Below are 27,875 nucleotides of genomic sequence, written 5' to 3'. Positions count from 1 at the left end.
ATTGACATAGCCTCCAATAAAATAATTAACCTTCTACGTTTTTTTTTTTCTTGAAATTGAAAAGCAATTAAAAATCAGATTTATCCATTTCCGCCCGTACGATTTTCGGTGTGACATTTTCAATTTATAATGTTATAACTTTGCACGCAATAAAAACCTGGCACTAATATGATTGGCTGATAGGTTTTGTATTTCCTTGTTTCCATACGACGAATATTTTCGCTTACCAATCGAACCGATGAGTAAGTGATGACATTTAAAGACTTAAAAACAATTAGATTGGTTTTAAATAATTTTGATTAATCTTTAACGCATGCTGCGCATATTATTTAAATACTTTAATATTAACCTTTATATTCTAAAACGTAGCGTGTGTCATAACCTTAAATGTAATTAGAAAATTAAAAAGTTACATTAGAATTTAAAATTTGCATAATCATTTTTAAATTAAAAAATATATTACATTATAAGTTAAATTAAATTACAAGTCATTTTCTTAACATTTAAACGCCACAATGTTCCTGGAATTAAAATATTAATTAAAATAAACTACAGTAAACAAAAATAATATATTAATTTTTGTTTCTCTTTGGGATAAAATTTTTTTTAAGAATTGCAAATAAAAAAATTTTTGTTAATTTAAATTTTAGTCATAACATGAGTGATAATTTTAACGTGGAAACTTAAAAATTGGTTTCTTTTAATTTCTTTGTAATAGGATAGGTTCAAACCGACACCACAAAATACTAAACAAAAGGGTGTTCCTAGGTTTAGCCTAGTTGTAATAATTTTTTTTTAAATAAAAGAGAAAAGTTGCTTTAACAGAATTTTAAACGGAGAAATTGCCCATGCGACATTTATTACTAAGTTAGCAATTATTTTTCCCGTATACGTCAAACATAAAATCAAAATATACCTCGGGCTCGTTCATTTACTTGTCACTGCAAAATAATTCTGTTCACGGTAATTATTTGCGTAAAAAAATTCGGCCCGATCAGAATTGAAGATATCGGTGTAGTACGTCAGATGACAGCACTTAATAAAGTATAACCATATCCCCACGCATATCATAGATTTAAAAGGTGTGCTGCTAAATTATACTCCAAATACTTTATATGGTTACCTCGCCTTTAATTCCAATAGGAATTACACAATTACTAATCCAAAAATAATTTTTTGATAACAAGTTATTTACAAATGCGTTACAAAAATAAACACTAATCCTAAACAAAACAATTAACATTTAACGGCGTGGTTAAAATACTAGTTATTTTAGGTACTTATAGTTATACATGCGTTAATTTCCAAACGTTAAAAACCGCTGCTGAATATCGTGTTACGATTGACGTAAATGCGTAAAAACGACGTAAAATTTTGACGCACAGCCAATCGCGGACCTTAACGAGTTTTGTGTGTGTGACTACTTTTCTCACAAAAAAGGTTGTTAGAATTACTATATATGCTTTGTACTTGCCTTATATGGCTTACCGCTGTATAAATAGCCTTCGCAAAGTAAATTCTTTGTCATAATAACTAAAGAAAGGCTTCGCACTTAGTAAATTTAGTGCTATCGACTTAATGTAAATAAAGAATGTGTTATTTCGAAATTTAAAAACGAAATTTTTTGTTTTCGTTTTGCGCCTGAAATGCATTTCAGGAAATGAATTTATAAATAATGACATTGCAATAAATCAAATATTCCATACGGGTGTTTGGAATGTTTGTGCAAAACTCTGCAAATTTATAAAACAAAGTTTTAAATACAAAGTTTTCTAAAATCTTATCAGAATATTAAATTAAATTAAAATTTAAGCATTTGGTGTTAATCAAAATAACTTTATTTGCAGACTGGTTTAGACCTGTTCACATTAAAAAGTGTTTTAATAAATATTTCAGTACCAAACAACTGAAATACCAAAAATGAAAATCAAAATAATCGTTGCTTTTGCAACCGCGGTGCTCTGCTGCATCTGTATCGCAAAATCCTCCTCCCAAGAAATAGAAGAAGAGGACGTCCTTCTTCGCTCGAAGAGACAAGCTCGTAGAAATCCCAGAATTAGACCAAGACGTATCCCGAACGGACCCATGCAACTTAACATCCAAGACACACGGCCGACATCTGTTCAAATTGGGTTTTCACGGATCTCAGGCGCAAGCGCCTACAAGTAAGATATTGTTGATAAAAAAAAAACATATTTAGAAAAATGTTGTAATTTTTTTTTCAGAAATATTTTGCTATGTCATATATATTGGCATGTCAGATATGAAATTCTGTTTGCAATGTAAAAATCGTGCTACTACGCACAAGGTATATTGCGCTTAATTTTAATTTAATCTGCACAAATATGCGTGACAAAATTTGGAAAAAATTTACAAGAATGCGGAAGTAATTAAACTCAATCAACAAAAAAAATAATATTTTACACAAAAAAATTTAATAAAAAATTAATTTTTACTAAAAAAATTTGCAACTCACCAAAAGTTATATTACGTAAATGTCAGGCTAATTAAATTTTAGGTTGCGCGAATCAGGCAATAAAATTACGCGTATGTAAATATTCGGCCGAATCTGCCGTTTCGCAGATTTTTAGATTAGGGCCTAATTAAAATTGTTTGACCATAAATATTATAGTAAGGCAGGTGCTCGTATGGCTTGAATAGCTTTATATATGTTTATAATTAAAATCTGATAACGCGGAAAATGAAAATGTGTAAAAAATTTTATTTAAAACTAGAATTTTTTTTGTAATAAAATTTTACGAAAATTAAATTTAACACGAATCGAATATTTCGCTTTTGTTTAACATGGATTAAAAGTATAATTACAAAAGTTATTTTTGATTTTCAGTTTTACGACGTTTGAAAATTTTAATCTGGCTAAAAAAACATGTTTTTATGTAAATAGATTTTCGTACGATCGTACCGAAAACGAGTTTTTGATTTTCGATGTTTCGTAATAAAATTTTACAAATTTACCTCAAATCTTATTATCATTCGATATAACTTATCGTCACTAATTCGTGCAAGACAATACCATTGTGTACAGTTAACAAAAAAATATTTAAAAGATCAAGACAAAAATAAACATGATTGGACATCGTTGTATAGGTATATGCAATCCTTAATGCGATTAACCTAAACAGCACAGACGAGTTTCGCTTACAAAAAAACAACCAAACATTTTTCTTAATCATCGTTTGAACATGATATAATATTTAAATTCCAATTTTGGATTATAAATGCAATATTTGCACTTAGCGCCAAAAACTTTAAATGTTATGACGTCAATTGCTAGACACATTTTGAATTCCGAACCCATCTAGGCAGTTCAACTCGTTTATAATTATACCAGCTTTGTTACCAATATACCTTGATGACGGGTTACGAATTAAGATCACAACATTGATAAACTTGTTTTAAAATTATCTTTAAAGCATGAAACGCGATTTTGAACTTGATTAAAATTTTAAAAGATTAATTACAAAGTACTTTAAGTAGTTGAGAATTATGTTTTTTATTATGACCACTATGTTTTTTTTAAGGTTATCTGCTAAGGAATGGATCGACAATAGTTTTGAGCAAAGTGTTGCGACATCAGAGGAAAGAGTTGGCAGACATCAAAGGCATGCCATCCTTCCAGGACTTATTCCAGGAGTAAGTGACGTTTGTAAATGTCAAAGTCTAGCAGACAATTAAAAAGAAATTATGGAATTTTTTCGTAACATTTACATCATGAAAATAATTTAATTTGAGGATCTAAATTAAAGCTTTCTAAATAAGGAAATGATTATGTTTAAAATATTTCCATACAAAGTTTAATCCTAACAACTATTGAAAATCCTATATTTACATATATAAACAAAGGCAATTTATAATTTGTTTTGTCAATGAATTAAAAACAAACATTTTTAAGATTAACGTTTTATAATCTGCAGAAGCCAGCAAAACTTTTTATAAGAGTTGCAAAATGCAGTATAATTACTCGTCTTTTTTGGTAACATTTGGTAGAAAAAACTTAATCAATATTTTAATAAACTTGGTTAGATCAAATGTGTAAATTAAAACCTTTTTCTTTTACAGAGACAATTTCTTATACAAGTACAAGCACTGCGAGCAAACGGTCGACCGCTGCAGTCGGTTTCGGAAATTTTAGTGAGAACAAACCTACAGTGTTATACCTGTGATGGCCGGGCTTCGAACTCAGAATGTAGAGTAAAAGGTTGCCCAAGAGGAACTGTAAGTACAAGTGTTTAAAAGCTTGTCTACGTTGTTGTTCGAAAATTAAAACAATAAAATATAAAACCTTCCGCTGTTGCTAAGAAAATATATAAAATACATAACGTATAAACAAAGTAATTATAAACCTATAATTTTTTTCTTAAAAATAACACCGTGGTTTATATTTCTCTGTAATGCGCCATAAACTAGAGGTCAAAATAATTTGTTTTTAAACGAACAACCTAACAAGGTGATACAAGGTGATCACGAATTAGTGTATTGGACCTTAGGGTATACTTAAACTTGATTAACAGCTAATTTGATGCCATAATTTTGTTATATACCAAGCAAACACAAAACAAGAAAAGTCGTTTTGCAATCTAGCATATTTTAATCTCTGAAACAATTTGTCGTCAACAAATTAGTATTTAAATAACATTATATACAATAAAAATTAAATCTGATATTTCATGGGTAAAAATAAACCAATTAAAACCTGTTTTTTGTTAGGACGCCTGTTTAAACGAAGTACGTTTCCAAAATGGAAGAAAAACCATTACAAAAACCTGTTCCCAATTTCAACCGCGGTTGGCCAGAGTCATTCAAAACGGAGTTGACGTCACAAAAACTTGTAGCGGCACCAACACGTAAGTTAAAATAAAAATAAAATTAAAAACTATTTTGATAAAAATTGTAAGATAAAAAATATTAAAAATAATTTTGATAACTTGTCGAAAAATAAATTTAAGTTATACGTAAGAGTTTGACGTGAGCGCACGTGTTTAAGTGTTTTCATAACATCGCGAGTTTTAAATATAAACCTAATTAAGTTTGGAAAAATGATCGAAGCTTTTATAGGTCCACAAATATGGGCTTTTGTATAAGCACTTGTTTGTTTAAAAGACTTATTTATTTTTCATTACATAATTTAAATTCCAAAGCACATACGCGCAGAAGTACAACCACATAAACAGCCTTAAAAACATTACGAACGCCTTTCTTGGCCACAAGCGTTCCATAGTTGACTTTTATAAATAGGGTTAGTAATTTAAATACGTAACTTCCTTGTTTTTTACAGTAAGGATGCAGTGTGTAGATGCATGTGCAAAAGCGATTTATGCAACAAAGCAGAACTGCCATGTGGAAACAGTAAGTACTAAATTTAATACATCAACTTTAGTATTGTTTTTAGAAGAGCACTAATTGCGTTACCAGCAATTATGTAATGTACTTAATAAACATGTTCATTTATTCGAATGGAGTTGGCATAAAATAAATTAAATAAGGATTAGGTTTGAATAGATGTAAGTTCGTTTACTGGTACACATAACCGATCTGCAGGTAACCTTTATAATCTCCTTATTGGGAATAAAGCAGTTAAAAAAATGTGGACAAGCAGGTTCCATTGCCGACGTAATCCAGCTTAAGGAACAGTGTATTTGAGGCTTATAAATTCCCCGTGTTCTTTTAATAAAGGCCTTAATCCAACTAACTACAAACAACCCTTAGCCTTAGCGTCACATATACGCGCAGCACCGATGAGTAATTAACCTTAACATTTATTAGTTAAGCCAAGTTAAGCGACAAATGTCACTTGCAAATGCTAAGTTGCTAGAAATAAGTGATTAATCCTAACTGATAGCTAGCTAAACTAGGTGATGACGATTCCAATTTCCTTATGCGGTATATACTAGGTTATGTTTACAAAAAAACTTAATCTGACATCTATAACACGTTGCCGAATTGCGTTCGTATAAATATTAGGTGCTAGGCGCTACTTTGTACCCGTGTATTTTGTATCCCAACACGTTTAGAAACACAATTAAAATTTCGTCTTAATAAACTAAACATTTAAAACTGGTTTTAGTCCAAGATTTTAACGATTCGTTAGTGTGAACTTTTTTTAATTGTTTCCAACTTGCCAATAAGATATTATCAATGCATTAAAATTGCTGCAAAAAATTTTAACTATATAAAATTGCCCTCCTTAATTGCTGTTTTGTGCCAAATGCGTCAATACTAATTGTTTATTTATTAGTTTCTGGGATCACATATATTTAATTGATTTTGAATTTGCTAATTGGAATTTGCATATACGTCAGTTATATAACCGAAAACAAATTACTATACTCTTTTGTCTTGCACAAAACTAAATTTAGTTGTGTAACTTAATTGTTTTCAGCTTGCTCTCCGAGGCTTAGTACTAGAGGTGGACTCACGCTATCTTGCTCCCGTGGAATCACATTGGGATCGGTTTGCACGTGGAAATGCCCTACAGGACAACGATTAATTGGAACAAGTTCATCTACATGTAGAACTGATCGTACCTGGAGTGTGCTTACACCTCCAAAATGCGTAAAACCAGGTAAAAAATTGTTGGAATTCTAACATTTATTACATGTATGGTAGTATAATTCTAATACAGATTATCGATAGCTGTATTATGAACATAGCAGTCTAATATCAATATTTTTTCAAATATTTAGTGACAACAGAAAGAGATACCGGGAATGCATTCCAATGCCCAGTTCTGTCCGAATTTAGCAACGGCCAGATTCGATGCACCAATAACAATCGACTGGATTCAGTCTGTGCGTACTCCTGCGACCAGTAAGTAGCACAACTTAATTCAGTGTTTGATCTAAAAAAAACAAGGTTCTTTCCATTTTAACGCTTCTTTTTACATTGTAGAGGTTACAGATTAAGCAGTCAAGGAACACGAACTTGCCAAAGCGGTGGAAGATGGTCGGGCTCAAGACCGACTTGTACAGGTAATCTAACTTGTTTATAAATTCCGGAACAACTTTAAATGTTAGGGAATTACTAAACCATTGTTTTAATGCTGTTCATGGATTAAAAATTTCGATATGCCCCAAAGGTTTATTGTAACAAGCTGTTCAGGTCTTTTTGAAAGCCAAATTTAACTGTATATGCTCGCGTGCATCAGATTGTATATAAGCTTAATACAAGGTCATAGTGGTTTTAAGGGAATTTTGTGTGGTCACGAAGCGCATATTTTCAATTGCCATACCAGTTCGTACGAGTCTCTTATCTGTTAGCCCAGGGGTGTTTTTCATTAATTTTTTTTAAAGTTTTAAGTGTTTGCTTTATAAATTGCATCGTCCAAGCTTAAGGCCACCACATGAATCATATCTTGCGACTAGCCTATATTTTCGACATAAAATTCGGGTTCCTTAGAACGTTTAACTAGTTTATTAAACTATATTGTAAATTTTAACCACGTTATTTATATTGACATTTTGACTAGACTTTTAAATGAAGCATCACTACCTATTCTTACTGTTCTGCGGGTTTGCCCAATTTAGTGGAACTACTTAACTTATCGCTATTGTAAGATCAGTTGTAAGTTATTTATAATATGATTTTTTTTTACTTAGCTGTCACGTGTCCTCGAATTTCAACTACCGGAGGTTTGGTGGCTGACTGTTCGGACGGGACGAGAATAGGTTCGGGATGTGAGTTGTCTTGTTCGAATCGACTTACTCTTAGCGGAATTAACGAAGTAAATTGCTTGGCCAGTGGCAGATGGTCATCACCGATTCCAACATGCGTCCGTAAGTTACATTTGGCTTATGCGTGTTGGTATACCAGCAATGATGTTTTTCAAGTAAAATAAATTACTGATTGAAATGTATTTACATTAGGACGAGGCTGTCAAGCTCGCCCTCGCACTGGTGCTAACGTGTTGATGGAATGTCAGGAATTACCAGATGAGGCTGCGACCTGTCAATATTCCTGTCGACCCGGTTATGTTGTTCAAGGACAGACATCACTAACTTGTACTAAAAACCGCTGGCAAGGAACGCCACCAGTTTGTATAAGTAAGTGTCGCCATATTTTTAACCTTCAGTTGATAATTACAGTATTTGCGGTTATTATAAATCTTTTTGTCGCCTAATAAGTGCTATTTATATATATATACCTAATTTAAGAGTGGAAGGTGTAATAAGGTGGGATTTACTCATACTTTTGCCAAATACGTAAATATAAATTTAATTATTGCCTTGAAGGAACAAGATGTCAACCAGCACTTGCCCAGCCTGCGTTTGGCTTTATCGCGTGTTCTAACCAACAAAACTTTGGTTCTGTCTGTACTTTTCAATGCCACGGAGATTACATTTTATCTGGCGAAGCTAAGTCGACATGTACCAAAGCCAGTCGGTGGAGCTCGCCAGCACCTAAATGTCTTGGTAAGTATAAATGTCATTCCATAACACCAATGAAAATCTTATACATAAAGTTTAATAGAGCTCTATAATTTTTTTATTTTTTTCGATTTTTTTAGCTGTTTCTTGCCCTCGAATTGGCGAGTTTTCATTTGGCTCGTATTCATGCAACAACGATAACAGAGAAAGAAGTACTTGCAGTTTCCGATGCTCTAGAGGTTATGGCTTTCCACCGCGGGCAAGAACTAGGGTAGGTGTTTAAATATTTAAATTGTTTAAAATTTGCATATTTGAAATGTTTTTAAGTTTGACATTTAACAACGAACTTTGTTTCTAGATTGGGTGCAGACGATCGACGAAAGCCTTGGCAAACGCTGAATACACCGGCCAATGGAGTTATCCTATTCCAAGATGTGAACGTAAGTCATATACAAATAATGTCATTTTTTTGTACAAATGCACTTGAAAACCGTTTATGCTAAGGCAAACTATACCTAATGGGTAGTTCTTTAGGATAAATGTGTAAAGAATTTTCATAACCCAAACCTTAACCTATTTACCCACAGCTGTAAGATGCCCAGCTCTTGTCACTGCAAACGGATTGAGCAAAACTTGTGATCGACAAGATTATCAGAGGCTAGGATCGTCTTGTACTTTCCAATGTCAACCTGGGTATGGCATCTCAGGTCGATCTCGAACTGTTTGTTCGAACGGATTTTCTGGTCGTTCAAATGGTAGATGGAGCTTTCCAACACCTATTTGTATAAGTAAGTAGTGTTTTGAGTAAACTAAAAATTTTAGTGTACAATTTGTTCTTTGCTGTTTTTTTTTTAAATCGCATTTAAAACCAGTCTTCTTTGTTTTTTATGCTAAAATATTTCTATTTTATTAGGAAAGAAATGCCGACCGTTAGCTAGAATATTGTTCGGTGAAATCACTTGTTCAGATGGTGTATATGCTGGTTCAGTTTGTACGGCAACTTGTGATCGTGGTTACGAACCAATTGGAAACACTGAAATAACTTGTAGAGAGGACACCAGGTGGAGCTCAAGAAACCCTATTTGCCAACGTAAGCCGTTAATATTTAAAAATAAAACATTTGCTTAATTGCCTTAATAATAATCGTATTTTTTAATACAGGTGTTGTATGTAAGGCACCAAGATTTGCGTCGCCAGATAATTTTGTTTACGAATGTGGAAAACAAAATCCATCCAACTCATTATCGGAATTTTTCACCGATTTTGAATGTCCCTTATCATGCAGGTAAGTTAAGCTTTCAGCTATACATTATGTTTAAGTAAAGCGTATTGGAATTTATAAGTATTAAAATTTAATTATTTATTTAGCATTGGGTTCTCTATATCTGGAGGTAACACAACCATGTGTGGTGATGATGGAAATTGGATAATTTCTGAAGAAGTTACTTGCAATGGTATGTTTTCATTTAAAAACGCTTAATAAATAATGCCATCAATATAGGCCATTTTTATTTATTCACCTTATATTAAGTTAGCTCTACATGTAGTTTGTGTGTACATCGTTATTGTTTTCATTTATGACAAATCGGTTAATAAACATTTGACCTGACATTACCTGGCAAGTTTATCAGTATTTCTCGGTAATGTTCCTTGTTTCTGCTTAATAATTAAAAACGTATTGTCTCTAAGTCGAATAATTGTTTAATAACACGAACTTTGTGCACAGACGTCAACGAATGTATCGAAACGAGCGACAATCCATGCGACCAAGAATGTGACAATTACGTAGGAGGTTTTGATTGTTCTTGTGGTGAGAATTATGTGCTGGAACCTGACCAGAGAACGTGCAGATGTAAGTGCTAGATTAATTACCTGTTTCGATTTCGAAAATTGCTGACATTTTGCCTATATATAGGCTTAAGAGTCATAAAAACGGGTGCATAAAAACTTACCTCGTTATAATAGTTTGTGGTAATTTATTTTTTTTAAATTGTTTTATATTTTTGTAGTGCTTGTATGTCCCGAACTTAAAGAGGATGCCCAACGAACATTAGATTGTACCGACGGTCGATTCATTGGCTCAACCTGTCAGTTGTCTTGTAGCAGAGGGTACGAACCGCGAGGTGGTGCAAGCACGATTACTTGTAGATCTGGCGGGTCGTGGAACAGTGAACAGGCAACATGCATGAGTAAGTCAAGTTTAGATCACAATAAAATAATTTTAAAAAACAAAATTTTAATTAAAAATTTTTATTTATGGCTATTTCCAGAGGTCGAATGCGTTGAGCTTTCTGCGCCTTCAAACGGTGAAATAAACTGCACCAACAAAAATATTTACCAATCTTTGTGCATAAGTCAATGTAATGAGGGATACGAGATGATTGGGTTCGGAGTAACCGAATGTACATACAGAAGAGTTTGGACTTTCGATACACCAACCTGTAACAGTAAGTTATAAAACAAACTTACATAATGTGAAAATTTTGCAAAATAAACTAATGTAACATCAAATAATAAACATTTTTATAGGAATTCAGTGCCCCGTCGCTGAAGCTACTTTGGAGAACGGAGTTGCTGATTGTACCGATTCAACATTCTACGCCTCAACTTGCCGATACTCCTGTGACCCTGGTTATGAACTAACTGGTGATTTCTTTGTCCCGATTCGAACTTGTACAGCTGAAGGCACTTGGACTGGTGAATCTCTTAGTTGTATCAAAAAGAAATGCTTTCCATTATTAAGCGATATTGAAGAGGTAAGTCATATACCAAAAATATCAGAAGCTTGCGATAACAATATAGTGAGAAACATTTAAACTTAACTAATGTTTTTATGTTGTAGGAACGACAATTAGGAACCATTGTTTGCAGTGACAGTGATTTGTTTAAATCTACTTGTACGATTACGTGTCCAACTGGTTATCATCTGATTGGTCAAAACAGAATAACCTGCCTTTCATCGCAAGAGTGGTCTGAAGTTCTTGGTCATTGCGAAAGTAAGTGATTATACCGCATAAATTTTGATTCAACTAAAAACAGAACATACTTTAACATTTTAAATTGTAATTTTGCAGAAGTGCAATGCCCAAGTCAGAGGATCCCAACAAATGGTGAAGTGAAATGCACTGATTTCAATTTGTTCGGTTCCGTGTGCAGTTATTCGTGTAACGTAGGACACAAACTTATAGGCGATGATTACGTCACATGTCAAGCAGATAGAACTTGGACGCACTCACCTCCAACATGCGAACGTAAGTAAAAAGGTTAACTTAACAGGATTATAAGCCTAACAGCCTTGTATCAGCAATGTTTCTTAAAGAAAATTAAAATCTTTTTTGTTTATTGTTTAAAGGTATTCGATGCGCAGACGACCGTTCACCAGTTGGCAACGGTATGGTCATTTGTACCGAGTCTAATTTGTACGGTTCGGTTTGTAGGACAAGTTGCAATCCAGGTTATTTATTTGACCAAGAATCATCCTCGCAAAGATTCAGAAAAACTGAAATCTCGGGAACCTTACAGGACAGCACAAATGATGTTATTGAAGCTACTTGTAAGGCAAATGGCGATTGGAGCGACATAAAACCAGTGTGCACAAAACATGAATGTACACCTTCTGCTAATTTACTGGACATGGTAAAATAGTTATTTTAATCTTCCAGTTTAAGTTTTCACTATAAAAAAGCAAGTTTTTAATATGGCTTTTGGATGTAGTAAAATAAAACGTTGTTTATTCTTATTACAGATCCGACAAAACGGAAAAGTTACATGCACGGACGATTCCTTCTTTCAATCAGTGTGCAGGTTAACATGCGATGTCGGTTATGAGGTTGTTGAAGGAGATGACGTCATGGAATGTGGGGTCTTGGCACAATGGGACGTCCAGCTTGGTCAATGCAAAAGTAAGTTACTCAAGATAACGAAATTTATACGTTTACCCGAAGACTTAATATGCTTACTATTTTGTATTTTCTACTTGCAGAGATAATATGCGAGGGATTTGAAGGTTTTGATAATGGAGTGATAGAATGTAGCGAAGATTTCAAGTTTGGATCAAACTGTGTGTTTACTTGTAATTCTGGTTACGATTTAGTCGGTGAACCTTCGTCGACTTGTCAAGCCGACAGAACTTTTTCAAACGAACAACCATTTTGTGAAAGTACGTCAATATGTTTATTTAATCCAAAACCAATCAACCATTTTTTTAAATAAAAATAAAAATCTTAATAATTAATAAATTATATTTCTTCAGGAACTAGATGTCCCGCTTCACACCTTGTTCTTGAAAATGGAAACGCAACTTGCACAAACGGTTTCAGGTTTGAATCCCAGTGCGAGTATGTTTGCAATCCAGGTTATGAAATGACTAGTTCGCCAGATGCTGTCGCAGAGGATAGTGCTGATGTGGCTATATTAACATGCGAAGCTGATCGAACTTGGAGTGGTGAATTACCTTATTGTAAGAGAAAGAGGTGCTCAAAACTTGACGGAGCATTGATTAAGGTATTTGTTATATTTGTAATGTATATATATATTTTTTTCTAAATTGCTCAACTTCTTTTTGAATTTTAATTTTTTATGTTATAAACATTGTTTTTTATAGGCAAGACTTAATGGCGAACTTTCTTGTACCGAGTCTGACTACTTCGGTTCAGAGTGTACAGTCACATGCAGGGAAGGTTACGTGTTAGTTGGACCAGTAAGTACTCGTTGTTCAGCTGATGCTGATTGGGAACCAACTATTGGATGCTGTGAAAGTAAGTTAATTGGTGTTTTGATACTTTAGGCTTATGTTAAAGATCTTTGCTGTGTCAATTGCTATTAAAAAAAAGACTTCTGATCCCAGACATTGACATTGTTTTATTATTGTTATCTATGATTTTAGGAATCCAATGCCCAGCAATAGTTTTGCCTGCAAACTCGGCTGTAAAATGCACGAATCAAAATAGATTTGAATCAAATTGTACATTTACTTGTAATCGTGGTTACGAATTGATTGGATCTACTTCTACTCTGTGTTTGGCTGATAAAACTTACAGCGAAGACTTCCCGACATGTAGAGGTAAAAAATATAACTAAATTACATTTAAATAAAATTATAACATAATGCAAAGTGTTAATTGCAGGTACAAACGCTTAATGAGTTAAGAGTTTAAATTGTAATTATTTTAATTTATTTTTAGAAATTGTCTGTCCTGTTCAATTTACAACTCTTCAAAATGGCTTGGCGACATGTTCCAATACAAACAAATTTGCATCAAGGTGCGATTTTGAATGTTTCCCCGGTTACAAACTTTCAGAGTTAAGTTCAAGAACTGCTACTTGTCAATCTAACTACAATTGGAATGTAGAGTTTATGAGTGTATGCGAGAAAAGAGCTTGTCCCCAAAGTGACTCGATTCTTATCCAGGTATTTACTATTTTACTAGATTTAATTTCTTAGATAATCTATTGCAATTGTTTAAGTGTTGAAACAATGTAACAATTGTTAACATTTTGTAAATAAAAAAGCACTTGGTAAAAGTTGTTGCTATATTTTATAGGCTGCCATGCACGGAAGTTTAACTTGCACAGAGGGCAACTTGTTCGAATCTCAATGCACACTTGCCTGCGATACTGGATACGAACTAACCGAAGGAACTGGAGTAACCAACTGTAAGGCGGATCAAATGTGGGAACTTGGGTTAGGATATTGTCAAAGTAAGTAATAAAAAAAAAATTAATTATGTAAATTGTTATTACAACATCTTTGGAACTTTGATGAAACAATATTGTTACTTGGGAAGGTCTCGGAAATTATCCCACTATTTAATAATGTTATTGATACTTTTTTTTATAGAAATTACATGTGCTGATTTGGAAGAACTTGACAACGGTGGTGTGAGTTGTACGGAAGAAAATAGATTTGAATCAGTTTGCACTTTTGCTTGCGACCCTGGATATGAATTAATCGGAAGCAAGTCAACAACTTGTCAAGCTACTCGACTATTCAACAACGACGTTCCAATATGTCGAAGTAAGTTTAGATAGCTTTATATAATTCACAACAATGTAACCTGCTAATACTTTCACAAATATTGCAATTAAAAATAAGCAACTTTGTAAAACTTTTACGTGAGCATGCATTTAAATAAGTTAATTTGTAAATCTTTTATAGAAACCAGATGTCCCGAATCCCATCTATCTATCGAAAGTGGATCAGTATCTTGTACAGAATCAAATCTTTTTGAATCAATTTGTTCGTACGAATGTGATGCTGGTTATGAAATTACATCAGGCAGTGACGAAAGTATGTGCCAGGATGACCAAACTTGGAGCAAAGAGGCTGCCACCTGTCAGAAAAAGATCTGTCCTTCTGACCATGAAAGTCTTCTTCAGGTAAATAAAGTTGTCTTAGATAAATAAAATATTACTACAATGTGAAAAAAAAGATATTTTTAATTCTTCTCTCGTTTTATTATTTCCCAAATGACATTTTTAATATTTAGTATATTCTTTTAGGCTGATGTCAATGGCCAAATAACTTGCACTGACGGATTCGTATTTGAGTCGGTATGTTCTTTGACTTGTGATAACGGATACGAATTAATTGCTGACGGAAACAATAAAACAAGATGTGGTGAAGATGCCGAATGGGTTAACCAATTAGATTATTGCACAAGTAAGTTAATATTCAAAAAAAATATATGTTTGTTAGATAATACGAAAATACGTATTATAACCATTCAAACCCCCCTATTTTACTATACAATAAATTGGAAGGTTTTGTTCAAAATTAAATTTCTATTTTCTTTTATCTTTACAGAAATAAGTTGTCCGGCATTCAGCGAACTAGACAACGGTATTACGGAATGCAGTGAGAATAATCTGTACTTGTCGAATTGTATGTTCACCTGTGTTTCAGGCTACGAGCTAATTGGTCTACCTCTTAGTTCATGCCAAGCTGATATGACTTGGACAAACGCAATGCCGGAATGCATAAGTAGGTTTTATAACAGATTTAAATACAATAACAACTTTATTTTAATTTTTCATAATTGCAAACTTGGTTATTTTTGTTTTAGAAATTAGCTGCCCTCGTAGTTTCTTAAGCCTAGACCACGGAACCACAACATGCACAGATTCGAATCGTTTCAGATCAACTTGTAGTTACATCTGTGACCGAGGTTACGAAATGTCTCAGTTTGATGTTGAATCAACTTCATGCACCGCAGATAGAACTTGGACTAAACAGAAGCCAACCTGCTCTAAAAAGAAGTGCCCAGCTGATGACGAAAGCTTGACAAAGGTAAATAAATTTATGGTAGATTGATGTTAACTTAAAATATTAATATTAAAATGAAACTAATTGTGTTTAAATATCTTTTAGGCAAGAATGACTGGAAGTGTCACTTGTACCGAAGAAAGCTTTTTCGAATCAACTTGTGAAGTAATGTGCCCTAGTGGTTACGAGATTGTGAGTGGTCGATCAGAGATTACGTGTTTAGACACAGCTGAATGGAATGGCGAAATCGGATTTTGTCAAAGTGAGTTAGAGTTTTTAAATAAATTTAAATAATAAAAAGTTTACATATAAAAAGTTTCTTTATAAAAGTTCACATCTTGCCTTGAATAGTGTCAAATGTAATTTAGTTATATTATTTGTTATAACAAACAAACTAAAATATTTTTGACACCAGGAATTCGATGTGGTGAGGTTGGTACACCTTCCAACGGTGCCGTTTCGTGTTCGAATGAAGATCAATTTGAGTCAACTTGTGAATATGAATGTGATGTCGGATATTTCTTGCTTGGAGAATATGCAACTACTTGCTTGGCTGATAGAACTTACTCGGAAGCTGTACCTGAATGTAGAAGTAAGTAATTATATATATCTTACCACTGTTAAAAAGTAACTAATAAAGACTAACTATTTAAACCAAAAACTAATGTCATTACTGCGGTTTCCTACTACATTGAAATAGATTCTCGAATGTTAATGTAATATTTGAAATTTAGAAACTAATTGTTCTGGTGATCATCTCGCAATTACTTTTGGTTCGGTAACTTGTACTGAGGAAAACTTTTTTGGTTCTGAATGTTCCTATACATGTGACGTGGGTTATCATTTCTTCGACAATGATTTTGTGACATCCGAAGTGATGACGTCAGAATGTCTGGCCAATATGGTTTGGAGCGAAGTTATTCCAATTTGCGAAAAGAGAACTTGCCCTTCTCAAGATGAAGACTTCTTATTTGTAAGAAAAACGTTCTTGAGATTCATTTTTTCAACAAAATTAAAAAAATAACTGAAGACATAAAATGTCATATTGTCATGACAATAAGTTTCAAGGTAAATCTAATATATTTTTAACAAATTTCAGGCTCATGATACTGGAATAGTGGTATGTAGTGAAGCAAATAGATATGGTACTATCTGTCAAGTTACTTGTGCTGTTGGATCTCGTCTCATTGGTGCTTCAACAATTTCTTGTAATAGTGAAGGAAATTGGAACGATACTATCGGACATTGTGAAGGTAAATTCAAAAGTTTATAAGTAACAGTTAATTATTAATAAGTAGGTAAAGTATTTAAAATATTATTTATAAAAAACACAAAACATTAATAATCAAAGCTTTTAAAAAACATAATTCTGTAATTTATCATCCTTTTATTAACGAATAACAAAAATTTTATAGTGCAAGAGTGTCCGTTATATGATATCCCACTACTCGGCGAACTGACTTGCACAGACGGACAAAATTATTTGTCTGAATGTCAATTTGTTTGTGATGAGGGCCACGAGTTTAAATCCGAGCAACATAAGAATCAATCAACTTTGAGCGTCGTTTGTCAATCTGATCAAACCTGGTCGGTTCCTATTCTACCTGAATGTGGAAGTAAGTTAATATTATTGGGTAGCAATTCAAGTTAATATTATTGGGTAGCAAAGAATGTGGAAGTAAGTTAATATTATTAGGTAGCAAAAAAAGTATATTCAGTAATTAATATTTATTTTAATTTAAACTTTAAATGTATTTAACTGTTTTGTATATTTCTTAACATTTATAATTAACACAATTTTTATTTTAGAATTGCTTTTAATTGCACCTAAAATTTAGTTTTGATGCATATTAAGCCGTTGTAATTTTTTAAGAAGTTTTGTTTGACTGTTATAGAGATAGAGTGTCCACCTGACCATTTCGAGGAATTCGAACACGGCACCATCAATTGCACTGAGGACACATCGTTCGGAACCGAGTGCTTGATTCAATGTGACGTTGGGTACGAACTCGTTAATCCTAGAGACTCTCAGTTTACCACCTCAGTCGTCGTCACGTGTCAGAGTGACGCACAATGGGACTTCCCCGAACCGCCAAAGAGTCGAAAGATATCTTGTTCGCCAAACGCAACGGCTTTACAAGAGGTAAACTTATAAATACATTCTATCATTTGTTTTAACTATAACAAGATGTTAAAATACATTAATAAGTTAAAAAACTAATATTTTAACTAAAGGCTGAACCTCACGGAAAGATCTCCTGCACTGATGGTTCCAATTTTGAATCTGAATGTACGATCGAGTGTAACAGGGGGTATGAGCTAATGGAAGGGGTTGAATCTATTGTTTGTGGCAGCGAGGAAGAGTGGAGTGGCATGCTTGGAACCTGCAAAAGTATGTTTTAAGAGCAACCACTTTTTTTATTTATATTTATCATTAACGTAAAAGGGCCCACTTACAAGCTAAAAATAATTAAAATGTTTTACCGCGACCAAGCCTCGAGTTACTTATGGCAGTTTGGAATTTAATTGATTACATTGCTTAATTGTTAGCTTATCAATTTGGCGTTTAGCTCGGTAGGAAAAATATTGTTTATGGCTCTTTATTTAAGTGTGCTTTAATGTGAAAGAAGCTTTTATAATTCAATTATGACTTGTTCGTTTTTACAACAGAAATCGAGTGCTCTGAACTAGTAGCACCTGCCAACGGACACATAACTTGCAGCGACGAATTCTTGTTTAAATCCCACTGCAAAATAACGTGTGATACTGGATATGACATAGTTGACCCAGAAGACGAATACGATCGAGAGAAGGGAATATCTTGTAGAACTGACGGCACTTGGTGTGGAGATGTGCCCGCTTGTGAAAGTAAGATAACATATAATTCAAATGGCTCTCCCTTTAATTTAAACCAAAAAGTTCCCTTTTTTAAGCAATAAAACACTCTTAAACGAAGTTTTTAAAATTCTTTTTTAATTTTTAGAAATTCTGTGCTCCGATGACCATCTCACAATTAAAAATGGTTTTGTTAAGTGCAGTGACTCTAACGTGTTTGAGTCGACTTGTGAATACAGTTGCGACAAAGGATATCACATGATCGAAGGTCAATCTGATGTTGCTGAATGTAACTCTGACGGGTCGTGGAGCAGTGGAGTTCCTATTTGTGAAAATAACAGATGCCCGGCGAACGACACAAGTCTAAGCGAGGTAAATGTTTAAAACTGACTGTAAAACTGTTTTTAATACAGAAAAATGGGTTTTACTCTAGCTAAGAAGATTTTTACTACATCGTTAAATATTCGACTTACGCTTTAAAAAAATGATTTATTTTAATATTAAAACAAGTAGTTAAAGTTATGTAAATTTATACACAATTCACTTTAATGACGTCCGGTTTACTGTCCCTAGGCTCGAATTAACGGGGACGTTACATGTACAAACGAAAACAAGTTTGGGTCTGAATGTCGACTTAAATGTTATTCTGGATACGAAATGACCGGAGAACCTGAAACTAATTGTTTGGACACTGGAGAATGGAGTAATGGACTTGGGCTGTGTCAACGTAAGAAAATGTTTATTAATAAATTAAAACTATTATATACATAAAACTAAAAAATTCTAAAAAGTTACTTCTGATGTAACTGATTGTATTAAAACGAAAATTAAATAACCTTAAAACAAAAAAAAACATTTTTAATGCTTTTGGTGAGACTCGAACCCAAAACCTCATTTTTTTAGGAATTACATGTGTGACACCCAACTCTGTACCTTTCGCATCTCTTCACTGTAGCAACGACTTCAAATACCAGTCTTTGTGTGTGTACAACTGTCAATCAGGCTTTGAAAGGGTTGATAAGGGAAATAGTATGATTGAAATTACTCACGATCTAAAATGCGAAGCCGACGGTTTTTGGACCGGATCCGAAGCCGAATGTGACAGTAAGTTAAAAAATATTAAAAAACTTTTAAATCTCGTAAAATTGTAGAAATAAAATTACGTTATTTAATTTAAACTCTTTTTATAGAAATATCTTGCCCGAGTGCTGGATATATAGACATGGTTGACGGTTCTGTTGAATGCACAGACGGCGCTCGTTTTGAGTCTCGCTGTACTTTTACCTGTCACCCTGGTTACGAATTGACGCAACCTGACGGTGATGACGTCACGACAACTTTTGTCACGTGCACATCAAGTGGAGGATGGGATAAAAATGCACCAATGTGCAGGCCATTACGTTGTATGCAGAGCAGAAATGATTTGGACAACGTAAGAATTGTTTTGTAATTCTTTTCAAACAAACACTGAATAAAAAAAAAAAATAAAAGAAAATCTCACTGCTATTTAAAACCAGATTTCAGTTCTTTGTAATTAAAAGTTATTGAACTGTAAAATGTAAATTCAGAATATTAAAAATCAATTGACACAAAAATATTTTTTTATTTTTTAGGCTGTTACCAACGGTGAAGTTGCTTGTGATCAAGGATCTTTGTTTAATTCAAAATGTAATCTTGAATGTAACACCGGATACAAACCTTCTGGCATGTTTACTTCCACAAAATGTGGGGTGGATAAAAAATGGTGGCCAGTGCTTTCATCTTGTGAATGTAAGTTAAAATAAATATCAACAAATAACTAATTTTTTTTAACTAAGTTCAATAACTTTAACAAATGAGCAGTACATTTTAAATCCATTTAGTTGATGTAATTTTAATTTCAGTGGTACTTAAAATACTTAAATAAATATAGGTAGATTTTGACAAGTTTCCTATTTAACATTACTCATTTTTAGTGGTACAGTGTCCAGTTTTGGAAGCTGAAAGTGCTACAATAAGCTGCTCAGATGAAAATAACCTTAACTCTGAATGCACAGTTACATGTGTAGAAGGCAGAGCAATTGGAAAAGTAACTTGTAACAAGGATGGCCAGTGGATAGGAACATTACCAACTTGTACTGGTAAATAAAGCAATGTTGTTATATAACTATTATATTTCGTTACTAAAATCTGCATTTATATTTCTTTTTTTTAATTAATTTTAACTTTATGCTATTTTATTTTTCAGCTGTGAATTGTAATGAAGATTATCTTTTTCTGGAAAATGGAAACGTGGATTCGGAAAATGCTAATCCTGGGTAAGTCATCACTTTGATAAAATGATTAACGAACAAAAATGTTTGTATTAACTTTGCATGAATTTACATCAGCAATTTATTTTTCTACAGTTCCACAATCAATTACTCATGTGGAGAGGGCTTTAATCTGATTGGACAAAGCCAAGTCACGTGTTTGGGTACAGGAAACTGGAATGCTGAAAAACCAAGTTGTGAAGGTAAATTGTTTAACCAACATTTCTATATTTTATAATAACTTTTTTAAAAATGGTTTATGTAATTTCTTACTGGATAGATTAGGTAACAATAATTTTTTGTATATTATTTGTGTTTTTGTTAGGTATATTTTCAGGTAAATTTGATTTTATGTTGTTACAGTTATGAAATGCCCACCTTTGAATCTTGTAAACGGTCAATTAATATGCACCAACGAAGAAACATACAATGCTATTGGTTCGACATGCTCTTATTTGTGTAACAGTTTGTTTAAAATGCAAGGAAATATAGAACCAGTAACTTGTCAGGCTGACGGAACCTGGTCAAGTAACGAAACACCGTTTTGCAAAGGTAAACTATTTAAAAAAAATAACTTTGTGTTTTTTTGAGGTTTGTTTTGCTAAAATTTTGTATGTTTTATAGGTCACTGTGATTTGAATTTTGACACTTTTGAAAACGGCGAAGTCAACTGCTCTAATGGAAACTATCTACACTCTAAATGCAGGTAAGACAAAGTAAATTCGAATTAAAAAGTTTCAAGTAAAAGGTTGATGAAAAAAAAATAATAAACCTGTTGTATTATTCAGTTTCCGATGTACGTCATCAAATGGAATGTACCAGGAACCTGTCTCTTTATATGGAAGTGATTCTATGACCTGTCAAGCCAATGGAAGATGGGACGGAACACCACCTTGTTGTTCAAGTAAGTTAACTTTTATCTATTTGACTCAAACTACTTTATAACTTAACATCAATAGATCATGTTGGCCTGTTATTTAATTTAAATGTTTTAGTACTTTTTCAAAAATGTTATTTTTATATACATTTTTGTTTTTTTTTAGGAAGCTGTCCTCCATGGGCTAAAATTGATTTGTTTTTCGTGCTGGACAGTAGCTCAAGTGTTAGCTTTGATGGATGGAAAAAAGTTTTAGAATTTGTCAACCAGGTAGTTTTTCAAACTTTTAACATATGTTGCTTGGTTTGAAATTAGTAATTATTAAGTGTTGTTAGAAAAATAGTTAAATAGTGTGGTATGCTGGTTAAATTTAAGCTACTAGCGATATGTTTCGGGCTTGAGCCGTGCTAATGCCCCAATACATAGCAAGTGATATAAAAAAAAATTTAATAAAAAGGGTATTTTTAATGACTGGGTGTTTGTAACTATTGTTTGTTTATCAACATTTAGGTCATTGAAACATTTAACGTTGGTCCGGAAAACGCCTTAGCAGGTGTACTGAGGTTTAACCGTGATGTAGACATCAGAGGAGAAATTCCGATCGGAAAATATGACGCACTTTCTACCCTGCAACATGCTATTACTTTCTTGCCTTATGGCGGTTGGGGTGAGTCATAGTTTGCTTATTTTTAAAATTCACATTTAGTATATAAATTGGGAACGTCCAAAGTTCGATTTTTTAATAAAAAAAGGTCAAATAAAAAGGATGAGAAAAGAATATATTAATAAGGGTACAGTTAAAGTTTTTAAGGGCACTACAGTTTGTTTATAGACAAAGTTCAATACCCGGAAATTTGTCCTTTGAGAATTTTTTCATTCTTTTTAAAAATTGTTTTTTTTTTTACTTCTCTATTTTCAATTGTTTTTTATTTTAAATTGTTTCCCAGAAACGTTTTTTGGTAATAAAGCAATAGTTAAGGCTTTTTATGAACCTGGGTATAGACATCTTGCACTAGATTTGCGTCAGTTGCCAACTCATAGTTGGCATAACCGCTCATCTCTTCTTTACCGTTTTCGTTACTAAACGCAACTTGTTGCGCTGCCACGTCATATGTTACGTCATCAACGTCACACTGACCAGTTGACGGCTTGTAAAGTATGTTGTCAACTTCTTGCGGGCTTTGATCGTCTAAAGGCAAAGCTGTTTCTTTTCTATTTTTCTTGCCCCGCGTACATTTAAAGGTTATCGATGCAACGAGTGCAAGCACTAGCACTCCTGCTACTACCGAGACCGCTATAATAACTGTCGGTCGACTATCCTCTTGTGGTGCATCCATTTCTTCTGTTTCACCACCAGATACGGGTGCGATTGTAGATTCATCTTCTCTTGATGTTGGCTTCGAGGTTGTTGTTACTATTTCTGTCGTTGTCATTTCTACCGTTGTTTCTAGTGGCGTTGTGGTTGCTTCTTGAAACTGTCCGGTGCACTCTAGTAATCAACATTGTTTCAAAAGCTTTATTTGAATTCCTCAATATTATAAAATTTAGTGTGGTTATTGCATAATGTTGTAAACATTCAGCTATTTTAACCGAATAGAGTTTTTAATGGTAAACTTACTTATAAACGGCTTATCATTTTTCCAACAGTTATCAGTGTCGTTTAGTGGTTTGCACACTTTCATAATGTCACCAAAACCAATTCGTTTTAGCGTTTCAGGATCGGATCCCTTAAGGCAACTAAAATTTATTAAAATACATATTTTAACATAAACTTACTATGCCATCAACATTTTTTGTGATATTGTTTGTATTTTTGTCACGCTTTGAATATTACCTTTTAAAGAATTCTCTGCAATAGCTCCTACATGGTTGAATTACATTTTTGTTGGAGTTACATTGGCCATTGCCAGTACATTGGCCATTGCCAGTACATTGGCCATTGCCAGTACATTGGGGTATAGCTATGTGGCAATACAGTTCTATTGCTCGGTGAGAACAATTACAATTTCCGTCCAACAAATTTCGCGAGTGGTTGAACAGCCTACTAGCGTTACTATCATGTAGGCTTGCGTTAAACATGTTAAACCCACTGATTGTAATACAGTTGTAATTTATGTATTGTTCGCAACTACCTAATTCTAACTCAGGTGCAGATTTGCATATAGGGTCTACTGGTGTTGAATCGTCTACATTGTTTCCCTCACCATTACTTCTACAACCGTTTGTTCCTTTAATAAAAGTTAAAAGTACGAAGACCAACACTATCCTAACAACATTTAAAAGCATATCCCACTTTTGCTTTTCTAACGTAAAAATAACTAAAAAAAAAACAAGTCACATTCTAATTTAAAAAAAAAGATAAAAAATAACAGTTTTCTTTCCTACAAACACTAACAGTGTCTAATACTGTCTTCTCTAAAACAATAAGTGGACTATATATACTTCCTTGTAAAAATAACAAGCTATCAATTAGCGACTTTTAAAGCAACGTCATATTGCGTGTGGTGATTGTATAAGTGAGTAATGTAAGAAAATGCCGCTATAGTTGCATATCGACAAAAATTCAAACTTTGCACTTTTATTGTAATTAAAACAAACAAGAAACAACACGTATATTAAAACTGGTAAAATTGAAAAAATACACATTATTTTTTTTAATCGGAAGGCTGCAATTTGGTTTAAAGAAGAAATTTAAATATTGCCCAACTAACAACGACTATAAATACTAAAGTGCGAGGTCCGCTACAGCGTTATCATGATTGGCCGTGTTCACTTCAGTTAAATCTATATCTTCGTATAGTTCACTTTGTCGGTTGTCATTATTAACGTTAACTTCCATGCGAATTTCTTGAACGTTGTCTTCAATTTCGTCACCGTCTAAATCGTCGAAAGTCGAATCGGAATAAAACGAGAACCATCTTGTACTTGCCATTCTCCTTAGGCTACGTTTACGACTCATTCTGCGTTTTAAAGTTTCGTTTCGGTTTAAGTCGTTTAAGGCTTGGACTGTGACAGTAGGCCGGGCTTTTCTTCGTCTTCTGCGGTGCACTTCTAATTGACAACACAGCGCTACCAAACACGTCCATCCAATTAGGGCAAACGCTCCGATAGCAATTAACCCAAAAGTTTGAGTTAGAAAAAAATCGACTATTGGGTTAGCCGTGGACATTGACTCTGTGCTTTCGTTGGTGGTACTTGTTTGGGTTGTAGGGATTTGAGTTGTAGGCTGTGTAAACGAGGTTTCGGTTTGACTGCTGGTATTGTCTGACACAATTTCCTTTCCAGTACTTTGCGTGGCTCGGGTTGTGCTTGATTGTTGTGTTGTCGATGCTACAATTATGGTAGAATTTTCAATATTGAAAATGGTAGTTGTATCATTTTCACTTGTAGAGTCTATGGACGTTGTATTTAGTTCCTCAGTCGTTGTATTTTGACAAACTACATGTTTCCACATAATTAATATTATCATATGCAATATCCAACGCTTCATAATACTTCTTTTTTAAACTCTCTTTTTAAAACTTTTGTAAAATGCCTGAAATAATATACAGAACAGTATAATATACCCTATACCTAAGTTTTAAAAAAGTTGTTTATTATTTTTTTTACAAAACTATTGTGTTTATGCTGAAATTTGTATTTATATTCGATAAGTGGGTTGTATCGTGGGCTAAGAGTTTATTAATACAACAGTTGCTTAAACAACTTATATAACACGTTGTATATTGCATATAGTAAAGATGGTTGTTTCTGTTTCGATAAACAAACTGCTTCAAGCCAATTTCTGAGTAAAATTTATCGAAGTAAATAAGCACCTATTTCATTTTTATTAAAAGTAAAATTGGTATACATTATATTATGATACACATAAATTAAATATAAAATGTTTTTTTTAATTTGCAGGCACGAATATTGGTCGAGCGCTAGATTACGTTGCTACAAACGCATTAGAGGTTTCTGGAAACCGACCTGACGCTAAAGACTACGTCATAGTTTTGACTGACGGTAATAGTCAAGACAATATTACTGGTCCAGCACAAGCTCTCAAAGATACTGGAGCAACGGTAAGCAAAAGACTGCAAATTTACAAACACAATAATGCATTTTAAGTTCTGTATAATATTTTTATGGTTTATAAATATTTGTAATATTTTAATTTATCTAAAACTTAATATTTTTTGTTTTATTCTAGGTATTTTCCATCGGATTTTCGGACGGTGATACAAGTTTAGAGCAGCTTGAAACCATAGCAAGCAAGCCAAGCTACGCGTTTGTTGTGAATGGAAGTTTTGATGGGTTGGATGCTGATTTATCCAAACGCATCACTTCAGATATTTGCGAAAACCCTTGCCTGTAAGTATTATTTATCTATTAGAATGACTTTAAAACAAACACCATTTTTTTAAATTTAATTTTTGTATTTTGCAGATTAAAACATTCCTATAGAACTATGATGAAATCGTACATATCCTACTAGTTTGAAGATTTTTGTTGTTTTTATTTAGTCATTTACATTAAGTGCATTAGTCTTGTTTATTAGCTACACCATTTTGTAGTCCCTATCCACTTGTACTATATAACGTACTGTATTCTTTTAATTTTAAAAGTGTTTATATTTAATTTTTATTTCACAACTTCTTTGTTATTACTTTTTATCATCCGAATTTTGCCGTACTATTCTGTTTATTGTTTTGTGTTTGTTTTTTATGCAATTTAATTTATTACGTAGAAAAGTTTCTTGTGAATTGTATACTATAACTATTATTATAATTAATTAAAACAAAAATATGTTAAGACATGGTTATAGAGGTTACTGATATGTTTATTTTATTGAAACTGTATTTAAAATACAAATTTTCTGCTCAGTTATTTGTTGTTATATTATTATTTTGTTTAAAAGTTAATAATACATTAGTATTTAAAAGAAATTTGATTAGGTTTAATATGAAAATGAGCTATTGAGAACGCTAGTCTTTCTTGTGTTAAAACGATAATAAAGTACAAAAAAATAATATTACAAAAATTATTACTGTACCGATTTACCGATTTGAGTAAACATTGTCCTCCGCTAGCAACTCAGCTGATTTTGTCTCACGTTTAAATTGTTGCAGTTATAGTACTTCGAGACGTTTTAAAAATACCTTGGGCACTTGGTTGCATAGGCTTCGATTATTGAATGTGGAATACTGTAACATTGTCGGTTTGTTAAACGTCTAATTATATTACCTGCTGTTAAGTGTTGATAAATAATATAAATATGGTAAGACTGTAGGACCAAACTGCCAAATGCGACTTTTAGTTACTGAAAAGCTGAAAAGTGTTTATTCATTAATTGTTTATCGAACAGTTAAAAGTTACCGAGATTTTGTAGTTGTTTAGTGTTGTAGTATGTAAGTAATTGTTTTAAATCAAAATGGCTTTTGTTAATATAAAATAGTAACAATTTACTCATGTCTAAATATTACATGTTCTTTTGGCTCAGTTGATATTTGTTTAAATATTTTGGAAATGCTGCTAAATTTATTCACAAAAATCAGCCAGTCTTCATAAAGTAACATTACATAAAACTAACTTACTATGCTAACATTTAATTGTATAAAATAGTTAAGGTATTGTGTCTACTATTAGTGTACTGAATTTTAAATCAACTTTATATTGTTAATTATCTTTAAATTTTGGTAAAAAAATAGGTATATTGTTTTAATTAGATTTTGCAAGTGCTTTGATTTTTTAATTAGGTTTTGTGGACATGGTTTACTAAAAAAAAATTTAAACATAATTAAATGAGTTAAAAAAAATTGAATCTTTAACCAAACTGTATTTTTTCCTGAAAAAAAAACAATTTTGTAAAATATTTATGAGTCCTTGGATTATGGTTAAAATGGTATTTTACAGTGAAAACATTGCTAAAACGAAATGTCACAAAACAAGATTTATTTGAAAAGTGATATGATATGGAACATGTTTTTATATGAACATGTAATTTAATACTTTATTTTAAGAACATTGTAGTAGGTTCTATAATATTGTTGCCAGACTAAAAGTAACTAAAAGTTAAAATAGAAGTCAAAATAAAAGGTTTTGTGTTGCTATATTGGACATATTTTATTCGTTCCAAAAAAACAAAAAGGTGTGTATTTTGCTTTTCTTTTTTGTATTCAAAGTTATTTTTGTATAAAAGACTGAACGCTCCCATGAACTTCAATAATCTTTGTGTTATTATG

At 32.7% G+C, this 27,875-nt stretch overlaps 2 protein-coding genes across 2 annotated transcripts; one reads left to right on the top strand and one right to left on the bottom strand.

Annotated features, from left to right (window-relative positions):
* The first annotated feature begins 1,854 nt into the window (after positions 1 to 1,854).
* Positions 1,855 to 26,514, top strand: LOC145751357 (complement receptor type 1-like). The gene is made up of 60 exons (XM_082567473.1): positions 1,855 to 2,165; positions 3,543 to 3,654; positions 4,081 to 4,236; positions 4,729 to 4,865; positions 5,297 to 5,367; positions 6,401 to 6,583; positions 6,705 to 6,828; positions 6,910 to 6,989; positions 7,617 to 7,793; positions 7,884 to 8,060; positions 8,250 to 8,429; positions 8,525 to 8,655; positions 8,743 to 8,824; positions 8,972 to 9,172; positions 9,298 to 9,474; positions 9,546 to 9,669; positions 9,753 to 9,838; positions 10,111 to 10,236; positions 10,394 to 10,573; positions 10,655 to 10,831; positions 10,914 to 11,140; positions 11,227 to 11,380; positions 11,459 to 11,635; positions 11,737 to 12,020; positions 12,130 to 12,286; positions 12,367 to 12,543; positions 12,637 to 12,887; positions 12,988 to 13,141; positions 13,270 to 13,446; positions 13,568 to 13,794; positions 13,928 to 14,084; positions 14,224 to 14,400; positions 14,542 to 14,762; positions 14,886 to 15,045; positions 15,190 to 15,366; positions 15,449 to 15,672; positions 15,754 to 15,910; positions 16,064 to 16,240; positions 16,383 to 16,621; positions 16,748 to 16,901; positions 17,064 to 17,264; positions 17,544 to 17,791; positions 17,884 to 18,040; positions 18,319 to 18,516; positions 18,632 to 18,855; positions 19,057 to 19,210; positions 19,387 to 19,587; positions 19,674 to 19,915; positions 20,097 to 20,253; positions 20,439 to 20,603; positions 20,711 to 20,780; positions 20,871 to 20,977; positions 21,138 to 21,326; positions 21,399 to 21,480; positions 21,563 to 21,678; positions 21,818 to 21,921; positions 22,162 to 22,318; positions 25,555 to 25,715; positions 25,844 to 26,004; positions 26,080 to 26,514. Exons 1-60 carry the CDS (start codon positions 1,921 to 1,923, stop codon positions 26,126 to 26,128), a joined length of 9,897 nt encoding a protein of 3,298 aa, XP_082423599.1. The 5' UTR covers positions 1,855 to 1,920; the 3' UTR covers positions 26,129 to 26,514.
* On the bottom strand, positions 22,366 to 24,065 carry LOC145751359 (uncharacterized). Its single transcript, XM_082567474.1, has 3 exons — positions 23,486 to 24,065; positions 23,270 to 23,388; positions 22,366 to 23,140 (listed from the first exon to the last, which is right to left on the bottom strand). The coding sequence occupies exons 1-3, from the start codon at positions 23,935 to 23,937 to the stop codon at positions 22,626 to 22,628; spliced, it is 1,086 nt and encodes a 361-aa protein (XP_082423600.1). The 5' UTR covers positions 23,938 to 24,065; the 3' UTR covers positions 22,366 to 22,625.
* Positions 26,515 to 27,875: the final 1,361 nt, after the last annotated feature.

The sequence above is a fragment of the Corella eumyota genome, chromosome 4 (assembly GCF_963082875.1).
Source record: "Corella eumyota chromosome 4, kaCorEumy4.1, whole genome shotgun sequence".
NCBI classification, from domain to species: Eukaryota; Metazoa; Chordata; class Ascidiacea; order Phlebobranchia; family Corellidae; genus Corella; species Corella eumyota.
The sequence above is the reverse complement of the archived record's forward strand: the minus strand, read 5'-3'. Positions and strand labels throughout refer to the sequence as shown.